Raw genomic sequence first — 18,703 nt, forward strand, 5'->3', positions numbered from 1 at the left:
GTGACGATCGCGGGGACCCCCACGGTGGCGGAGAACGGGACGGTGGCCCTGTCCTGCACCAGTTCTCCCAGTAACCCCCCAGTCCAGCTGCGCTGGTGGCTGGGGGGGCGGGAACTGACCCCCACCGACGTCACCCGCACCCAGGTCCGCCCCCAGCGGGGGGGGGGGGGTCCCATGGGGGGGGGTCCCATGGGTGGGGGGGGTCCCTGGGTGGGTGGGGGATTCCTTGGGTGGGGGTCCCATGGGTGGGGGGGGTCCCATGGGTGGGTGGGGGCGGGTCCCTTGGGTGATGGGGGGGTCCCTGGGTGGGTGGGGGGGTCCCATGGGTGGGTGTGGGGGGTCTCTTGGGTGATGGGGGGGTCCCTGGGTGGGGGGGGGGGTCCCTGGGTGGGGGTCCTATGGGTGGGGGGGGTCCCATGGGTGGGTGTGGGGGTCTCTTGGGTGACGGGGGGGTCCCTGGTGGGGGTCCTATGGGTGGGGGGGTCCCATGGGTGATGGGGGGGGTCCCTGGGGGTGGTCCCTGGGTGGGGGGGGTCCCATGGGTGATGGGGGGGTCCCTGGTGGGGGTCCCATGGGTGGGGGGGGGTCCCATGGGTAGGTGGGGGGGGTCTCTTGGGTGATGGGGGTGTCCCTGGGTGGGGGGGGGGTCCCTGGGTGGGGGTCCTATGGGTGGGGGGGGTCCCTGGTGGGGGTCCCATGGGTGGGGGGGGGTCCCATGGGTAGGTGGGGGGGGTCTCTTGGGTGATGGGGGTGTCCCTGGGTGGGGGGGGGGGTCCCTGGGTGGGGGTCCTATGGGTGGGGGGGGTCCCATGGGTGGGTGTGGGGGGTCTCTTGGGTGACGGGGGGGTCCCTGGTGGGGGTCCTATGGGTGGGGGGGTCCCATGGGTGATGGGGGGGGTCCCTGGGTGGGGGTCCTATGGGTGGGGGGGGGTCCCATGGGTAGGTGGGGGGGGTCTCTTGGGTGATGGGGGTGTCCCTGGGTGGGGGTCCTATGGGTGGGGGGGGGTCCCCCAGACGCCCGGGTCCCTGGGGGGGGCGTGGGTGGGGGTGGGTGCCCCGCGTTGACCGGGAGTGACCCCGGCAGGCGGAGGGGCGTGGCTGGGTGACGGTGTCCAACGTCACGCTGGGGGGGCGGCGCCAGGAGCACGGGCGCCCCCTGGTGTGCGAGGCCGCCGCCCCCGGGCTGGGCGCGCGCAGCGCCACCCTGGTCCTCAGCGTCACCCGTGGGTGCTGGGAGGGGAGTGGGAGGGACTGGGGGGGACTGGGAGGGACTGGGAGGGGAGTGGGAGGGACTGGGGGGGACTGGGAGGGGACTGGGGGGGACTGGGAGGGACTGGGAGGGGAGTGGGAGGGACTGGGGGGGACTGGGAGGGACTGGGAGGGGAGTGGGAGGGACTGGGGGGGACTGGGAGGGACTGGGAGGGGAGTGGGAGGGACTGGGGGGGACTGGGAGGGACTGGGAGGGGAGTGGGAGGGACTGGGGGGGACTGGGAGGGACTGGGAGGGGACTGGGGGGGACTGGGAGGGACTGGGAGGGGAGTGGGAGGGACTGGGGGGGACTGGGAGGGACTGGAGGGGAGTGGGAGGGACTGGGGGGGACTGGAGGGACTGGGAGGGGAGTGGGAGGGACTGGGGGGGACTGGGAGGGACTGGGAGGGGACTGGATAGACTGGGAGGGACTGGGAGGGGAGTGGGAGGGACTGGGGGGGGAGTGGGATACACTGGCTGGGAGGGGACTGGGATAGACTGGGAGGGACTGGGAGGGGAGTGGGAGGGACTGGGAGGGGAATGGGGGGGACTGGGATATACTGGGAGGGGACTGGGATATACTGGGATGGACTGGGAGGGGACTGGGGGGGACTGGGAGAGACTGGGAGGGGATTGGGGGGACTGGGATACACTGGGAGGGGACTGGGATAGACTGGGAGGGAGTGGGAGGGGACTGGGATAGACTGGGAGGGACTGGGAGGGGATTGGGAGGGACTGGGAGGGACTGGGATAGACTGGGAGGGGATTGGGAGGGACTGGGAGGGACTGGGATAGACTGGGAGGGACTGGGGGGGACTGGGATAGACTGAGAGTGACTGGGAGGGGAATGGGGGGGACTGGGAGGGGACTGGGATAGACTGGGAGGGGATTGGTATAGACTGGGAGGGACTGGGGGGGACTGGGGGGGGACTGGGATAGACTGGGTGGGACTGGGGAGGGGACTGGGAGAGACTGGGATAGACTGGGAGGGGATTGGGAGGGAGTGGGATATACTGGGTGGGGATTGGGGGTGATTGGAGGGGGTTGGGATAGACTGGGAAGGGAATGGGGGGGACGGGGATAGACTGGGAGGGGACTGGGAGAGACTGGGAGGGACCAGGAGGGGATTGGAGGGGATTGGGGAGACTGGGAGGGATTGGGATAGACTGGGAGGGGAGTGGGAGGGTACTGGGATAGACTGGGATATACTGGGAGGGGAGTGGGGGAGACTGGGAGGGGACTGGGAAGCACTGGGAGGGGACTGGAGGGACTGGGATGGACTGGGAGGGGGAGTTGGATAGAGTGGGATATACTGGGAGGGACTGGGAGGGACGTGGGGGAGACTGGGAGGCACTGGCAAGGGACCGGCATAAACTGGGAGGGAGGGGCGTGGCCGCAGCCGGGGAGGGGCGTGTCCTCCGCCAGCCCCGCCCCTTCCCCCCAGACCCCCCCCAGCAGCTCTGGCTGGAGCCCCGCCCCCCAACTCCACCTTCCGGGTGGGGCAGCGCCTGCGCCTCGCCTGCCACGCCCGGGGGGGGCACCCGCCCCCCCGCCTGGTCTGGACCAAGGTGGGAGACCCCACCCAACCCCACCCACACCCCACCCACACCCCACCCACCCCCCCCCCAATTTCCCTGGACACCCAGGTCCACCCCCCCAGTGACACATGGGTGCCCCCCCCCAGTTATGGGACCCCCCCATCCACCCTAACCCCCCCCCCGACACCCATGTCCCCCCCCCGTGACACCCAGACCCCCCCCCACGACACCCATGTCCCCCCCCGTGACACCCGGACCCCCCCCACGACACCCAGACCCCCCCACGACACCCATGTCCCCCCCCCCGTGACACCCAGACCCCCCCATTAACCCCTGGGTGCCCCCCCCAGTTATGGGACCCCCCCCACCCACTTCCCAGGACACCCATGTGCCCCCCCCAGTGACACATGGGTGCCCCCCCAGTTATGGGACCCCCCCCATATTCCCAGGGACACCCAGTTCCCCCCCATTAACCCCTGGGTGCCCCCCACCCTGGTTGAGCACCCATATGGGCCCCCCCCCCACCCAGTCCCCCCCCCAGTGACCCTTGGGTGCCCCCCCCACCCTCCTAGCCCCCCCCCCCATTTCCCAAGACACCCATACCCCCCCATTAACCCCTGGGTGCCCCCCACCCCGGTTAAGCACCCATATGGGCCCCCCCCACCCCCCCCACTCACCCAGTCCCCCCCCCCCAGTGACCCTTGGGTGCCCCCCCCATTTCCCAAGACACCCAGTTCCCCCCCCATTAACCCCTGGGTGCCCCCCCCAGCCCCCCCCCCCCCCCATATCCCAGCACACCCACGGGTGCCCCCCCCCCCCCCCGCCGGTGACCCCGTGGGTGCCCCCCCAGGACGGCCGCCCGCTGAAGGAGGGCACCCAGGTGTGGGGGGGGGCGGTGGTGACGCGGGAGCTGGAGGTGACGGTGACCCCCAGCGACAACGGGGCCGCCTACGGCTGCCACCCCGCCGGGGACCCCCGCGGGCCCCCCCCCGGCGCCCGCACGCGCCTCCGCGTCCTCTGTGAGGGGGGTGGTTGTGGGGCGGGCCGTGGGGGCGGGCTGGGGGGGTGACAGTGGCTGTGGGGCGGGCTGTGGGGGGCTGGGGGTTGGGGGGGTGACAGTGGTTGTGGGGCGGGCTGTGGGGTGCTGGTGGTTGTGGGGTGGGCTGTGGGGTGGGCTATGGGGTGCTGGGGGTTGTGGGGTGACAGTGGTTGTGGGGCGGGCTGTGGGGTGCTGGTGGTTGTGGGGCAGGCTATGGGGTGCTGGGGGTTGGGGGGGGCTGTGGGGTGGGATATGGGGGGGTGGTGGTTGTGGGGTGGGCCGTGGGGCGGGCTGGGGGGTGACAGTGGCTGTGGGGCGGGGCTGTGGGGGGCTGGGGGTTGGGGGGGGCCGTGGGGTGGGATATGGGGGGGTGGTGGTTGTGGGGTGGGCTGTGGGGTGGGCTGTGGGGTGCTGGGGGTTGTGGGGTGACAGTGGTTGTGGGGTGGGCTGTGGGGTGCTGGGGGTTGGGGGGGGCTGTGGGGTGCTGGTGGTTGTGGGGTGACAGTGGTTGTGGGGCAGGCTGTGGGGTGCTGGGGGTTGGGGGGGGGCCGTGGGGTGGGATATGGGGGGGTGGAGGTTGTGGGGTGGTTGTGGGGTGGGCTATGGGGTGAGCTATGGGGTGCTGGGGGTTGTGGGGCTGGCTGTGGGGCTGGCTGTGGGGCAGGCTCTGGGGCCGACGCCCACGAGCAGACCCCGTGGCGCCGGTGGCCGCCACGCCCCCCCGTGACCCCCCCCCCCCCCCCGTCGCCCCCAGTCCCGCCCGCGTCGGTGACCATCACGGCCTCGCCCCGCGAGCCCCGCCCCGGCCACACCCTGACGCTCACCTGCCTGGCCGCCACCGCCCACCCCGCCCCCGACCTGCGCTGGCACCACCAGGGCCGCATGTGGGTCACACCCCCCGCGTGACCCCGTGACCCCGTGACCCCTCGTGACCCCTGTGACCCCAATGTCCCCAAGTGTCCCCGCATGACCCCGATGTCCCCACTCAATCCCAGTGCCCCCCAGTGCCCTCCCAGTGCCTCCCAGTGCCTCCCAGCACCCCCCCAGTGCCCTGCCAGTGCCTCCCAGCACCCCCCCAGTGCCCTCCCAGTGCCTCCCAGTGCCTCCCAGCACCCCCCAGTGCCCCCCAGTGCCCCCCAGTGCCCTCCCAGTGCCTCCCAGTGTCCCCCAGCGCCCTCCCAGTGCCTCCCAGTGTCCCCCAGCACCCCCTCAGCGCCCTCCCAGTGCCCCCCAGCGCCCCCCAGCGCCCCCCAGTGCCCCCCAGTGCCCCCCAGTGCCTTCCCAGTGCCTCCCAGTGCCCCCAAGCGTCCCCAAGTGCCCCCATCGCCCCCTCCCCAATGTCCCCACTTGATCCCAGTGCCCCCCAGCGCCCCCCCAGTGCCCCCCAGTGCCTCCCAGTGACCTCCCAGCACCCCCCAGTGCCTCCCAGCGCCCCCCCAGTGCCCCCCAGTGCCTCCCAGTGACCTCCCAGCACCCCCCAGTGCCTCCCAGTGCCCCCCAGTGCCCTCCCAGTGCCTCCCAGTGCCCCCAAGCGTCCCCAAGTGCCCCCATCGCCCCCTCCCCAATGTCCCCACTTGATCCCAGTGCCCCCCAGCGCCCTCCCAGTGCCCCCCAGCACCCCCCAGTGCCCCCCAGCGCCCCCCAGCGCCCTCCCAGTGCCTCCCAGTGCCTCCCAGTGCCCTCCCAGCACCCCCCAGTGCCCTCCCAGTGCCTCCCAGTGCCCCCAAGCGTCCCCAAGTGCCCCCATCGCCCCCTCCCCAATGTCCCCACTTGATCCCAGTGCCCCCCAGCGCCCTCCCAGTGCCCCCCAGCACCCCCCAGTGCCCCCCAGCGCCCCCCAGCGCCCTCCCAGTGCCTCCCAGTGCCTCCCAGTGCCCTCCCAGCACCCCCCAGTGCCCTCCCAGTGCCTCCCAGTGCCCCCAAGCGTCCCCAAGTGCCCCCATCGCCCCCTCCCCAATGTCCCCACTTGATCCCAGTGCCCCCCAGCGCCCTCCCAGCGCCCCCCAGCGCCCCCCAGCGCCCTCCCAGCGCCCTCCCAGTGCCTCCCAGTGCCTCCCAGCACGCGGCGGGCGGGTGTCCCCCCCAGGCTGGCGGGGGAGCGGCTGCCCCCCAGCGCGGGCGCCTTCGGGGGGGTCTCGGCCGCCTCCCGCCTCCGCCTGCCCCTCGGCCCCGGGGACCAAGGCCAGCGCGTCACCTGCCACGCCCTCAGCCCCACCCTGGGCGTGGCGGTCAGCGCCGACCACCGCCTCGTCCTGCGGCGTGAGTGGGGGCTGGGGGGGGGATGACTGGGATAGACTGGGAGGGGAATGGGGGGGATTCGGAGGGACTGGGATAGACTGGGAGGGACTGGGAGGGGGTTGGGGGGGAGTGGGGTAGACTGGGAGGGACTGGGAGGGGGTTGGGGGGGACTGGGAGGGACTGGGAGGGGACTGGGATAGACTGGGAGGGGACTGAGGGGGACTGGGAGGGGGTTGGGGGGACTGGGAGGGACTGGGAGGGGACTGGGATAGACTGGGAGGGGACTGGGAGGGGACTGAGGGGGACTGGGAGGGGGTTGGGGGGGACTGGGATAGACTGGGAGGGACTGGGGTGGACTGGGAGGGGATTGGGGGGGATTGGGAGGGGCCTGGGGGGGACTGGGATGGACGGGGAGGGGATTGGGGGGGGACTGGGAGGGGACTGGGATAGACTGGGAGGGACTGGGAGGGGAATGGGGGGGCCGGGAGGGACTGGGAGGGGATTGGGATAGACTGGGAGGGACTGGGAGGGGATTGGGGGGGACTGGGATAGACTGGGAGGCACTGGGAAGGGCCTGTGGGGCTCCTGGGGCTTACTGGGAGGCACTGGGAGGGGTCTTTGGGGTTCCTGGGGCTTACTGGGAGGCACTGGGAGGGGTCTGTGTTGCTGCCGGTGCTACTGGGAGCACTGGGATGGCACTGGAATGGCACTGGGGCTTACTGGGTGGCCCTGGGAAGGGCCTGTGGGGCTCCTGGGGCTTGCTGGGAGGCACTGGGAAGGGCCTGTGGGGTTCCTGGGGCTTACTGGGAGGCACTGGGAGGGGTCTGTGGGGTTCCTGGGGCTTACTGGGAGGCACTGGGAGGGGTCTGTGTTGCTGCCGGTGCTACTGGGAGCACTGGGATGGCACTGGAAGGGCACTGGAAGGGCACTGGGGCTTCCTGGGTGGCCCTGGGAAGGGCCTGTGGGGCTCCTGGGGCTTACTGGGAGGCACTGGGAGGGGGCTGTGGGCTTACTGGGAGCCCTCTCCCAGATGCCCCCCAGTTCTCGGCAGGGGCGGGGGCACTGGTGGTGGCGCGGGAGCACGGGGGGGCGCGGCTGCCCCTCACCGTCCTCGCCCACCCCCCCGTGGAGAGCTGCGCCTGGAGCCTGGCCGGCCGCCCCCTCCTGCCCGGTGCGTACTGGGAGCACTGGGAGCACTGGGAGGGGAAAGCTGGGGGCGCTGGGGGGCTCTCAGATGGGAGCTGGAGGCATTGGGTGGTACTGGGAAGCGCTGGGAGGGGATCCGGAGGCACAAAGGGGGTGCTGGGAGGGGCTATGGGGTTACTGGGAGGCACTGGGAGGTACTGGGAGGGGGCTATGGGGTTACTGGGAGGCACTGGGAGGGGGTCCGAGAGTGCTGGGAGGCACTGGGATGTACTGGGAGGGGGCTATGGGGTTACTGGGAGACACTGGGACACACTGGGAAGGGGGCTATGGGGTTACTGGGAGACACTGGGAGGGGTCTGTGGGGTTACTGGGAGCACTGGGAGACACTGGGAGGGGTCTGTGGGGTTACTGGGAGCACTGGGACACACCGGAATGGGGCTATTGGGTTACTGGGAGACACTGGGAGGGGTCTGTGGGGTTACTGGGAGCACTGGGAGACACTGGGAGGGGGCTGCGGGGTTACTGGGAGCACTGGGAGACACTGGGAGGGGACTATGGGGTTACTGGGAGACACTGGGAGAGGGCTGCGGGGTTACTGGGAGCACTGGGAGGGCACCGCGACCCCCCGCAGCCTCGGGCGGGTGCCGGGCGTGTCGCCCGTGACCCCTGAGCCCCGCCCCCCGCCCCCGCAGAGGGGTCCCCCCGTCACCGCCCGCTGGAGGGGGGGGGCCTGGACATCGCCAACGTCACCCGGGGGGACGCCGGCACCTATAGGGTGGAGTGCCGCAACGCCGAGGGGGCGGCCAGCACCCACCTCCGCCTCCGCGTACACTGTCAGCGCCCGCAGAACCCTATAGCACCCTATAGCACCCTATAGAACCCCATAGCACCCCACAGCACCCCGCAGCACCCCACAGACCCCTATAGAACCCTATAGCACCCCATAGCACCCCACAGACCCCTATAGAACCCTGTAGCACCCCACAGCACCCTATAGCACCCCACAGCACCCCACAGCACCGTGTAGCACCCTATAACACCCCACAGCACCCTATAACACCCCACGGCACCCTATAACACCCCACAGCACCCCACAGCACCCTATAACACCCCACGGCACCCCACAGCACCCTGTAGCACCCTATAACACCCCACAGCACCCTATAGCACCCCACAGCACCCTATAACGCCCCACAGCACCCCACAGCACCCCACAGCACCCTATAGCACCCTATAACACCCCACGGCACCCTATAATGCCCCACAGCACCCCACAGCACCCTATAACGCCCCACAGCACCCTGTAGCACCCTATAACACCCCACAGCACCCTATAGCACCCCACGGCACCCTATAGCACCCTATAAAACCCCACAGCACCCCACAGCACCCCACAGCACCCTATAGCACCCTATAACACCCCACGGCACCCTATAATGCCCCACAGCACCCCACAGCACCCTATAGCACCCCACAGCACCCTATGGCACCCTATAACACCTCACAGCACCCTATAACACCCCATGGCACCCTATAGCACCCTATAAAACCCCACAGCACCCTATAGCACCCCATAACACCCCATGGCACCCTATAACACCCCACAGCACCCTATAACACCCCACGGCACCCTATAGCACCCTATAAAACCCCACAGCACCCTATAGCACCCCACAGCACCCCACAGCACCCTATAGCACCCCATAACACCCCACGGCACCCTATAACACCCCACAGCACCCTATAACACCCCACAGCACCCTATAGCACCCCATAACACCCCACGGCACCCTATAACACCCCACAGCACCCTATAGCACCCCATAACACCCCACGGCACCCTATAACGCCCCACAGCACCCTATCGCACCCCACGGCACCCCCTATCACCCACGCCGTCTCCCTTCCCGCCCCCCCGCTGACCTCTGACCCCCACCCAGACCCCCCGGCCATCGTGCGGGTGCCGGACCCCGTGGTGGTGGACGAGGGCGGCGCCGCGGAGCTGCTGTGCGAGGCCGAAGGCAGCCCCCTGCCCCCCGGCTGCCTCACCTGGGGACGCCTCGTACGGGGGACATCGGGGGACGGGGGGACGCTGGGGGGACACTGGGGGCGCGGGGACATTGGGGACGTGGGGGGGCATTGGGGGACTTTGGGGACATTGGGGGCATGGGGGGTGTGGGGGGCATTGGGGACACGGGGGGACATGGGGGACATTGGGGGTGGGGGGCATTGGGGGACATTGGGGACATTGGGGGGACATGGGGGACATTGGGGGCGTGGGGACATTGGGGGGCGTGGGGGACATTGGGGACATGGGGGGGCATTGGGGACGTGGGGGGACATTGGGGGGTGGGGGGCATTGGGGGACTTTGGGGACATTGGGGGCATGGGGGGTGTGGGGGGCATTGGGGACACGGGGGGACATGGGGGACATTGGGGGTGGGGGGCATTGGGGGACATTGGGGACATTGGGGGGACATGGGGACATTGGGGGGCGTGGGGGACATCGGGGACATTGGGGGGTGTGGGGGGCATTGGGGACACAGGGGGCATTGGGGACGTGGGGGGACATTGGGGGGACATGGGGACATTGGGGGGCGTGGGGGGCATTGGGGACATTGGGGACATTGGGGGCATGGGGGGTGTGGGGGGCATTGGGGACACGGGGGGACATGGGGGACATTGGGGGACGGGGGGCATTGGGGGACATTGGGGACATTGGGGGTGTGGGGGGCATTGGGGACACAGGGGGCATTGGGGACGTGGGGGGACATTGGGGGGTGGGGGGCATTGGGGGACTTTGGGGACATTGGGGGGACGTGGGGACATTGGGGACATTGGGGGCATGGGGGGGTGTGGGGGGCATTGGGGACACGGGGGGCATTGGGGGTGGGGGGCATTGGGGACATTGGGGACATTGGGGGACATTGGGGGCATGGGGGGGTGGGGGGGGCATTGGGGACACAGGGGGCATTGGGGACGTGGGGGGACATGGGGGACATTGGGGGCGTGGGGGACATGGGGACATTAAGGGACGTTGGGGGACGTGGGGGGCATTGGAGGCGTGGGGGACACGGGGGGACATTGGGGCAACATGGGGACATTGAGGGAAGTGGGGGGACATGGGGGACGTGGGGACATTGGGGGTGGGGGGGGCATTGGGCACATGGGGACATTAAGGGACCTGGGGGGACATGGGGACATTGGGGGGTGGGGGGGACATGGGGACATGGGACATTGAGGGACCTGGGGGGACACGGGGACATTGGGGGGGCATTGGGGGACATTGGGGGACACGGGGACATTGGGGGTGGGGGGCATTGGGACATGGTGGGCATTGGGGACATTGGGGGGGACACGGGGACATGGGGGGTGGGGGGGACACGGGAGGACATGGGGACATTGGGGGTGGGGGGGCATTGGGGACGTGGGGGGACGTGGGGGACCACGGGGACGTTGGGGACGTTGTTGGGGGGGCCACGGGGACGCCACCGAGGCCACTGGGGGGGGGTGGCCCCCCCCGTGACGGCGTCCCCGTCCCCGCAGGCGTCGGGGGGGTCGGGGGGCGTCGGGCGTCCCCCCGGAGCTGCGCCCCGAGGGCGGGGTCCCCGTGGGGCGCCTGCGGGTGCTGGGGGCGCGGCGGGAGCTGGGGGGGCCCTACGAGTGTCGCGTGGACACCGGGGTGGCCCCCCCCGCCCGCGCCATCGTCCGCCTGGTGGTGCGCTGTGAGTCCCGCCCCCGCGGAGGGAGGGGCCGCTTAAGGGGAGGGGCGGGGCGGGGTCGGCCAATGGGAGGCTGGTCAATGGGGGGCGGGGGGGGGACACTCGATGGGGGACACCCGACAAGGGATGTTTGGGGGAGGGGGCACCCGATGGGGGGTCAACCAATGGGAGGCATCCATGGGAGGGGGCACCCAATGGGAGACACCCAACAAGGAACAACCTGGGAGGGGTCACCCAATGGGAGGCATCCATGGGAGGGGTCACCCAATGGGAGGCATCCATGGGAGGGGTCACCCAATGGGGGACCAACCAATGGGGGGCATCCATGGAAGCATCACCCAATGAGGGACATCCATGGGAGGGGTCACCCAATGGGGGGGGCCAACCAATGGGGGACATCCATGGGAGGAGCCACCCAATGAGGGACATCCATGGGAGGGGTCACCCAATGGGGGGTCAACCAATGGGAGGCATCCATGGGAGGGGTCACCCAATGGGTGACATTCATGGGAGGGGTCATCCAATGGGAGACACCCAACAAGGAACAACCTGGGAGGGGTCACCCAATGGGGGACACCCACATTTGGGGACAACCAATGGGGGGACACCAGGGAGGGGGTGGGGCATCCAACACGGGGGACAGCCAATGGGGAAGGGACAATCGTGGGGACACCGAGGCCGGGGCGGGAACCCGGGGAGGGGCGGTTCCCGGGGTCACCCCGGGGGCGGGGTTGAACCCCTGAGGACCAATCGCAGCCCTGACGCCCTCCTCCCCCCAAGATGGCCCCGAGCTGGAGGCGGAGTCGGAGGCGGAGCCGGTGCCGGTGCTGGTGCCGGATGGGGCGGACACGGCTCAGCTGCGGTGCCGCGCCCAGGGCGTGCCCGGGGTGCAGCTGCGCTGGGAGCACCGGGGCCACCCGCTGCGCCCCGAAGAGACCAGGTACCCCCAGCTAGGTCAAACTGGGCCCAACTGGGCCAAACTGGGACCAACTGGGCCAAACCGGGTCCAACGGGGCCCAATCAGGGCCAACCAGACGCAAGGGAACGCCGTCAGACCCAACTGGGATCAACTGGGCCAAACCAGACCCAACTGGGGTCAACGGGGCCAAACCGCACCCAAGCAGGGTCCAAGTAGGGTCAACTGGGCCAAACCAGACCCAACTGGGGTCAACTGGGGCCAAACTAAACCAAACTGGGGTCAACTGGGCCAAACCAGACCCAACTGGGGTCAACTGGGCCAAACCGCACCCAAGCAGGGTCCAAGTAGGGTCAACTGGGCCAAACCAGACCCAACTGGGGTCAACTGGGGCCAAACTAAACCAAACTGGGGTCAACTGGGCCAAACCAGACCCAACTGGGGCCAAACTAAACCCAACTGGACCCAACCAGGGTCCAAGTAGGGTCAACTGGGCCCAACCAGACCCAACTGGGCTCAACCAGACCCAACTGGGCCAAACCAGACCCAACTGGGCCCAACCAGACCCAACTGGGCTCAACTGGGCCCAACCAGACCCAACTGGGCCCAGCCAGACCCAACTGGGCCCAGCCAGACCCAACTGGGGTCAACTGGGCCCAACCAGACCCAACTGGGCTCAACTGGGCCAAACCAGACCCAACTGGACTCAACTGGGGCCAAACTAAACCCAACCAGGGTCCAAGCAGGGTCAACTGGGCCCAACCAGACCCAACTGGGACCAAATGGGGTCAACTGGGCCCAACCAGACCCAACTGGGCCCAACCAGACCCAACTGGGACCAAATGGGGTCAACTGGGCCCAACCAGACCCAACTGGGACCAAGCGGGTTCAGCTGGGCCCAACCAGACCCAACGGGGCTCAACTGGGCCAATCGGGGCCCATCCAGAGCCAACTGGGGCCAACTGGGCTGGCCGACTGGGCTCAACTGGGCCACCCCAGTCCCAGTTCCACCCCAACTGGTGCCGGTTCTACCCCAGGTTCCAGGAGCACCAGTGGCACGAGGGTCCCTGGACCAGCAGCCTCCTCACCGTGGCCAACATCAGCCAGGATCGGGCCCGCCTCCGTGACCAGTACCACCACCGCGACTGGGACCAGTACAAGAACCGACACCGGCACCAGTACCTCAACTGGCACCAGGACCAGAACTGGGACTGGGACCAGAACCAAACCCTCGGCGCCTTCGTCTGCGTCGCCCAGAACCCGCTGGGCACCGTCCGGCGTCGCTTCCAGCTCCGGCTCGCCGGTACCGGCACTGGGAGGGGGTTACTGGTATTGGGGTGCTCATACTGGTATCGGGGGGTAGCTGGTACTGGGGAGTAGTATCAGTACTGGGAGGGGTATCTTGTACCAGTATTAGGGCGGTATTTGGGACTGGGGGGGGGGGGGGTTACTGGTACCGGTGGGGCGGTGGTACCAGTGCCGAAGGGGTGGCTCAGCTCGGTACTGGGAGGAACTGGGATGAGATTGGATGGCGCCGGGAGCACCTTGGGGGCACTGGGAGGGTTGGGGGGGGGCACTGGGAGGGATATTGAGAGCACTGGGATGCACTGGGAGGGTACCGGGAGGCACTGGCAGGATGTTGAGGACACTGAGAGGATTTGGACGGCACTGGGAGGCATATTGGGAGCACTGGGAGAGTACTGGGAGGAACTGGGGGATGTTGAGGACACTGGGGAGGCACTGGGAGGATTTGGGGGGCACTGGGAGGGTACTGGGAGGCACTGGCAGGATATTGAGGGCACCGGGGGCATACTGGGAGGATTTGGGGGGCACTGGGAGGGATATTGGGAGCACTGGAAGGATACTGGGAGGATTTGGGGGACACTGGGAGGATTTGGGGGGCACTGGAAGGCCATCGGGAGCACCGGAAGGGTACTGGGAAGCACTGGGAAGGTATTGCGGGGGGCACTGGCAGACTACTGGGACCACTGGGAGGATACTGGGGGGCACTGGGAGGATTTGGGGAGCACTGGGGGGACACTGGGAGGATTTGGGGGGCACTGGGAGGATTTGGGGGACACTGGGAGGATTTGGGGGGCACTGGGATGCCATTGGGAGCACCGGAAGGGTACTGGGAAGCACTGGGAAGGTATTGCGGGGGGCACTGGCAGGCTACTGGGACCACTGGGAGGATACTGGGGGGCACTGGGAGGATATTGAGGACAGTGGGGGGATACTGGGAGGATTTGGGGGACACTGGGAGGATTTGGGGGGCACTGGCAGGCCATTGGGAGCACTGGAAGGGTACTGGGAAGCACTGGGAAGGTATTGCGGGGGGCACTGGCAGGCTACTGGGACCACTGGGAGGCTACTGGGGGGCACTGGGAGGATATTGAGGACACTGGGGGGACACTGGGAAGATTTGGGGAGCACTGGGGGGACACTGGGAGGATTTGGGGGGCACTGGCAGGCCATTGGGAGCACCAGAAGGGTACTGGGAAGCACTGGGAAGGTATTGCGGGGGGCACTGGCAGGCTACTGGGACCACTGGGAGGATACTGGGGGGCACTGGGAGGATATTGAGGACAGTGGGGGGATACTGGGAGGATTTGGGGGACACTGGGAGGATTTGGGGGGCACTGGAAGGCCATTGGGAGCACTGGAAGGGTACTGGGAAGCACTGGGAAGGTATTGCGGAGGGCACTGGCAGGCTACTGGGACCACTGGGAGGATACTGGGGGGCACTGGGAGGATATTGAGGACAGTGGGGGGATACTGGGAGGATTTGGGGGACACTGGGAGGATTTGGGGGGCACTGGAAGGCCATTGGGAGCACTGGAAGGGTACTGGGAAGCACTGGGAAGGTATTGCGGGGGGCACTGGCAGGCTACTGGGACCACTGGGAGGATACTGGGGGGCACTGGGAGGATATTGAGGACAGTGGGGGGATACTGGGAGGATTTGGGGGACACTGGGAGGATTTGGGGGGCACTGGAAGGCCATCGGGAGCACCGGAAGGGTACTGGGAAGCACTGGGAAGGTATTGCGGGGGGCACTGGCAGGCTACTGGGACCACTGGGAGGATACTGGGGGGCACTGGGAGGATATTGAGGACAGTGGGGGGATACTGGGAGGATTTGGGGGACACTGGGAGGCCATTGGGAGCACCGGAAGGGTACTGGGAAGCACTGGGAAGGTATTGCGGGGGGCACTGGCAGGCTACTGGGACCACTGGGAGGCTACTGGGGGGCACTGGGAGGAAATGGGGGTCCCTGTGGCACTTGGGGACCCCCCCGACCCTCGCCCCCCCCCCCCAGATCGCCCGGACCCCCCCCAAAACCTGCGGGTGTCGGGGGTCACCCCCACCTCCCTCCACCTGGCCTGGAGCCCCGGATTCGATGGGGGGCTGCCCCAGAGCTTCCTCGTCAGGTGAGGGGGGGACCCCGAAATCCTTTGGGGACCCCCAAACCTCATGGGGACCCCCAAAAAGCCAAGGGGAACCCCCAAACCTGTTTGGGACCCCCCCAAATCCCTTGGGTGTCCCCAAACCCCAAGAAGACCCCCCAAAATCCGCATGGGGACCCCCAAAAACCCCATGGGGCACCCCAAAATCCCTTGGGTGTCCCCAAACCCCATGAAGACCCCCCAAAACGTCATGGGGACCCCCCAAAACCCCCGTGGGACACCCTAAAATCCCTTGGGTGCCCCCAAATCCCATGAAGACCCCCCAAAACCTCATGGAGACCCCCAAAACCCCCATGGGGCACCCCAAAAACCCCTCGGGAGACCCCAAAATCACTTGGGTTCCCCCCATATCCGTGAGGACCCCCCAAAACGTCATGGGGACCCCCCCAAAACCCCCATGGGACATCCCAAAACGTTCATGGGACCCCCCAAAATCCCTTGGGTCCCCCCAAATCCCATGAAGACCCCCCAAAACCTCATGGGGACCCCCCAAAACCCCATGGGGCACCCCAAAAACCCCACGGGAGACCCCAAAATCCCTTGGGTTCCCCCCAAATCCGTGAGGACCCCCCCAAAACGTCATGGGGACCCCCCAAAACCCCCCTGGGACCCCCCAAAACCCCCCTGGGACGCCCCAAAATCCCTTGGTTCCACCCAAAAATTCATGAGGACCCCCAAAACCCTCATGGGGACTCCCCAAAACCCCCACAGGAGACCCCAAAATCCCTTGGATTCCCCCCAAAATCCCTTGGGTGCCCCCAAAATCCTCATGGAGACCCCCCAAAACCCATGGGGCACCCCAAAACCCCACGGGAAACCCCAAAATCCCTTGGATTCCCCCCAAAATCCCTTCCCTCCCCCCCCAACCCCGGTGAGGAACCCCCAGCTCCATTTCCGGCCCCCTCACGGATGGTCTGCCTCACTTCCGGTGCCGCCAGCCCTCACTTCCGGTCCTCCTCGGGGTTCCGGCCACACTTCCGGGTCTCCCATAATCACGCCCCCCCAATTTCCGGTCTCCGCGGGGGCGATTTCACGGAAGTTCCGGTGACGCCAAGCGCGTTTCCGGCACGGTCCGTTCCCACTTCCTGTCGGCCCACCCCCCACTTCCGGTCTCCGCCCCCCTTCCAGCGCGAGAGGCCCCGGCGCCCCGCCCCCCGCCGCCACCCTGCTCGTGCCCGGCTCCACCCTGACGCTGGGGGGGCTCCGCCCTGCCACGCCCTATGACGTCACCGTGAGGGCGCGCAACGACCGCGGGGACAGCGCCGCTGCCGTCATCAGAGCCGTCACTTCCGGTAACGGGGATAGCCGGGGCCGGAAGCGGGGATGGGCACCGGAAACGGGGCGGCCAAACCGGAAGTGGGCCGCAAATGCCTCTCCGGGCCGGAAGAGGCTGGTGGGGCGAGAGGCGGACCCGGAAGTGCCGCCGGAAGTGCTCCCTCCAGGAAGTGGCCTGGCATGGTGGAAGGGGAGGGGGGGTGGCCTCTCACCCGGAAGTGGGCAGGCGGCTAGCGGACGTGGGCGGGAACCGGAAGTAGCGTGCCGCGGACCCGGAAGTTGGGCGGCTGGACCGGAAGTGGGTCCGGCCCGGCGATGAAGGAGGGGCCTAGAGGTGGGCGGCGGCCCCGGAAGTAGAAGCAGAACAGGAAGCGAGCGGAAAGAGCTCCAGATGGGGACCGGAAGCGGGTGGGTGGGAGCCGGAAGTGAAGGTGGGGGGAGGCCTGGGGACCGGAAGTGAGCGGACATACCTCTGGGTGGGGACCGGAAGTGGGTGGGCGGGAGCCGGAAGTGAAGGCGGGGGAGGCCTCGGAACCGGAAGTGAGCGGAAATACCTCTGGGTGGGGACCGGAAGTGGGTGGGCTGGAGCCGGAAGCGACGGTGGGGGGAGGCCTGGGAACCGGAAGTGAGCGGAAATACCTCTGGGTGGGGACCGGAAGCGGGTGGGCTGGAGCCGGAAGTGAAGGTGGGGGGAGGCCTCGGAACCGGAAGTGAGCGGAAATACCTGTTTTCCCTCTCTCAGAGCTGCCCGATGATTCGCTGGGTGAGGGGGAGGAGCCGGCCACGCCCCCTGCAGGTGAGTCCCCGCCCCTGAGGCTCCTGGGAGTGGGGGGAGGGGTAGTCGGGGGTCTTCTGGCGGGGGGGGTCCCCCCCCACCCCTCCCCCCGCCGCGGCCATTTCCTATCCCAGCAGGCTTTGCGTTTCCCCCCGCCCTGGCGGGGGCCCTGAGCGCCCTGGGGGGGCTCCTGCTCCTGGGTCACGCCGCCCTGTGGGGGGCGCTGTGGCGGCGACGTCACATCCGGGGGGCGGAGCCGGGAGTTCGGCGGGGGGACCCGGCCATCGGCGTCAAGGCGGGGTCGCCCAACGAGTACGGTCACGTGACCGCCGCGCCCGAAAGCTTGGAGGTGAGGGGGGGGGGGGAGGGGGGGGAGGCCCCCCCTTGGGGGGGGGGGGGTGACCCAGACACCTGGGTGTGCCCCCCCCGCCTTTCCCCCCCCCAGGGGGGTCTCAATGGTGTCTCCCCCCCCAAAAGCTGAGCTCTACGGGGTCGTGGGTGACCCCCAGCGACCCCCACCCATGGGACCCTGTTGTGGGTGAGTATTTTTTTGGGGGGGGGGATGAGGGGTGTCCCTCTGCCCCTCCCCCACACTCACCCCCCCCCCTTTTTTTTTTTTTTTTTGGTATCACCCAGGAGAATTCCACCCCTACGAGGACGTGGCCGAGTGGGGGGGCTACGAGGAGGTGAGGAGGGTGTGTCCCCTGGAATTATGGGATTGGGGGGGTGGGGGGGCGGTCCCTATCTATCTGACCCCTCCCACCCCGCCCCTCCCTCCCCACAGCTGACCCCCCCGGATCTTCGCTTCACCGCCCAAGGGGAGCTGGTGTGAAAGGAGGGCGTGGCGTGGCCCATCAACAAGCCACGCCCCTCCGGACATGCCCCCTCCAACAAGCCACGCCCCTCCAACAAAGCCCCCACCCCCCCACCCTAATAAACCCCGCCCCCTCGGCGGGGGAGGAGCTTAACTGGCTTCTGTGTGTTTAAATTGGGGGGGGGGCTTCCCGGATGACCCACCCCCCCCCAAATGACGCCGCTCACTTCAGCCAATCAACAGGGTTTATTTGGGGGGGAGGGGAAAAGGGCCACGCCCCCCCTTCCTCCCCCTTTTCCAGTCCAAACCAGTTTCTTCCCAGTTCATGGTCTCCCACCCCAATTTGGGGTCCTCCCTCCAGCCCCCCCCAATTTGGGGGGGGACCCCTTCGATCCCCCCCCCAATCCCCTAATTACTGAGGTCTTGGGGGAGGGGGGAGGGGTATATTATGGGAGGGGCGGAGCTACACAGAAGCTCCGCCCCCCCGGGGCACTCTTAAAGGGGCAGCGCCCCTAATGGGGGGGGGA

At 68.4% G+C, this 18,703-nt stretch overlaps 1 protein-coding gene across 1 annotated transcript; it reads left to right on the forward strand.

The window, feature by feature from the left end:
- Window positions 1-14: 14 nt before the first annotated feature.
- NPHS1 (NPHS1 adhesion molecule, nephrin) lies at window positions 15-18,330 on the forward strand. Its single transcript, XM_052779672.1, has 19 exons — window positions 15-144; window positions 1,085-1,223; window positions 2,693-2,816; window positions 3,637-3,805; window positions 4,580-4,709; window positions 5,912-6,084; window positions 7,094-7,234; window positions 7,902-8,042; window positions 9,150-9,345; window positions 10,756-10,934; window positions 11,712-11,871; window positions 12,885-13,150; window positions 15,165-15,276; window positions 16,441-16,604; window positions 17,330-17,383; window positions 17,497-17,711; window positions 17,840-17,900; window positions 17,999-18,048; window positions 18,147-18,330. Coding segments are annotated over exons 5-19 (1,962 nt in total). The 5' UTR covers window positions 15-144; window positions 1,085-1,223; window positions 2,693-2,816; window positions 3,637-3,805; window positions 4,580-4,707; the 3' UTR covers window positions 18,195-18,330.
- The last annotated feature ends 373 nt before the right edge of the window (window positions 18,331-18,703 follow it).

This window comes from Harpia harpyja, unplaced genomic scaffold, assembly GCF_026419915.1.
Source record: "Harpia harpyja isolate bHarHar1 unplaced genomic scaffold, bHarHar1 primary haplotype scaffold_397, whole genome shotgun sequence".
In the NCBI taxonomy this organism is placed as follows: Eukaryota; Metazoa; Chordata; class Aves; order Accipitriformes; family Accipitridae; genus Harpia; species Harpia harpyja.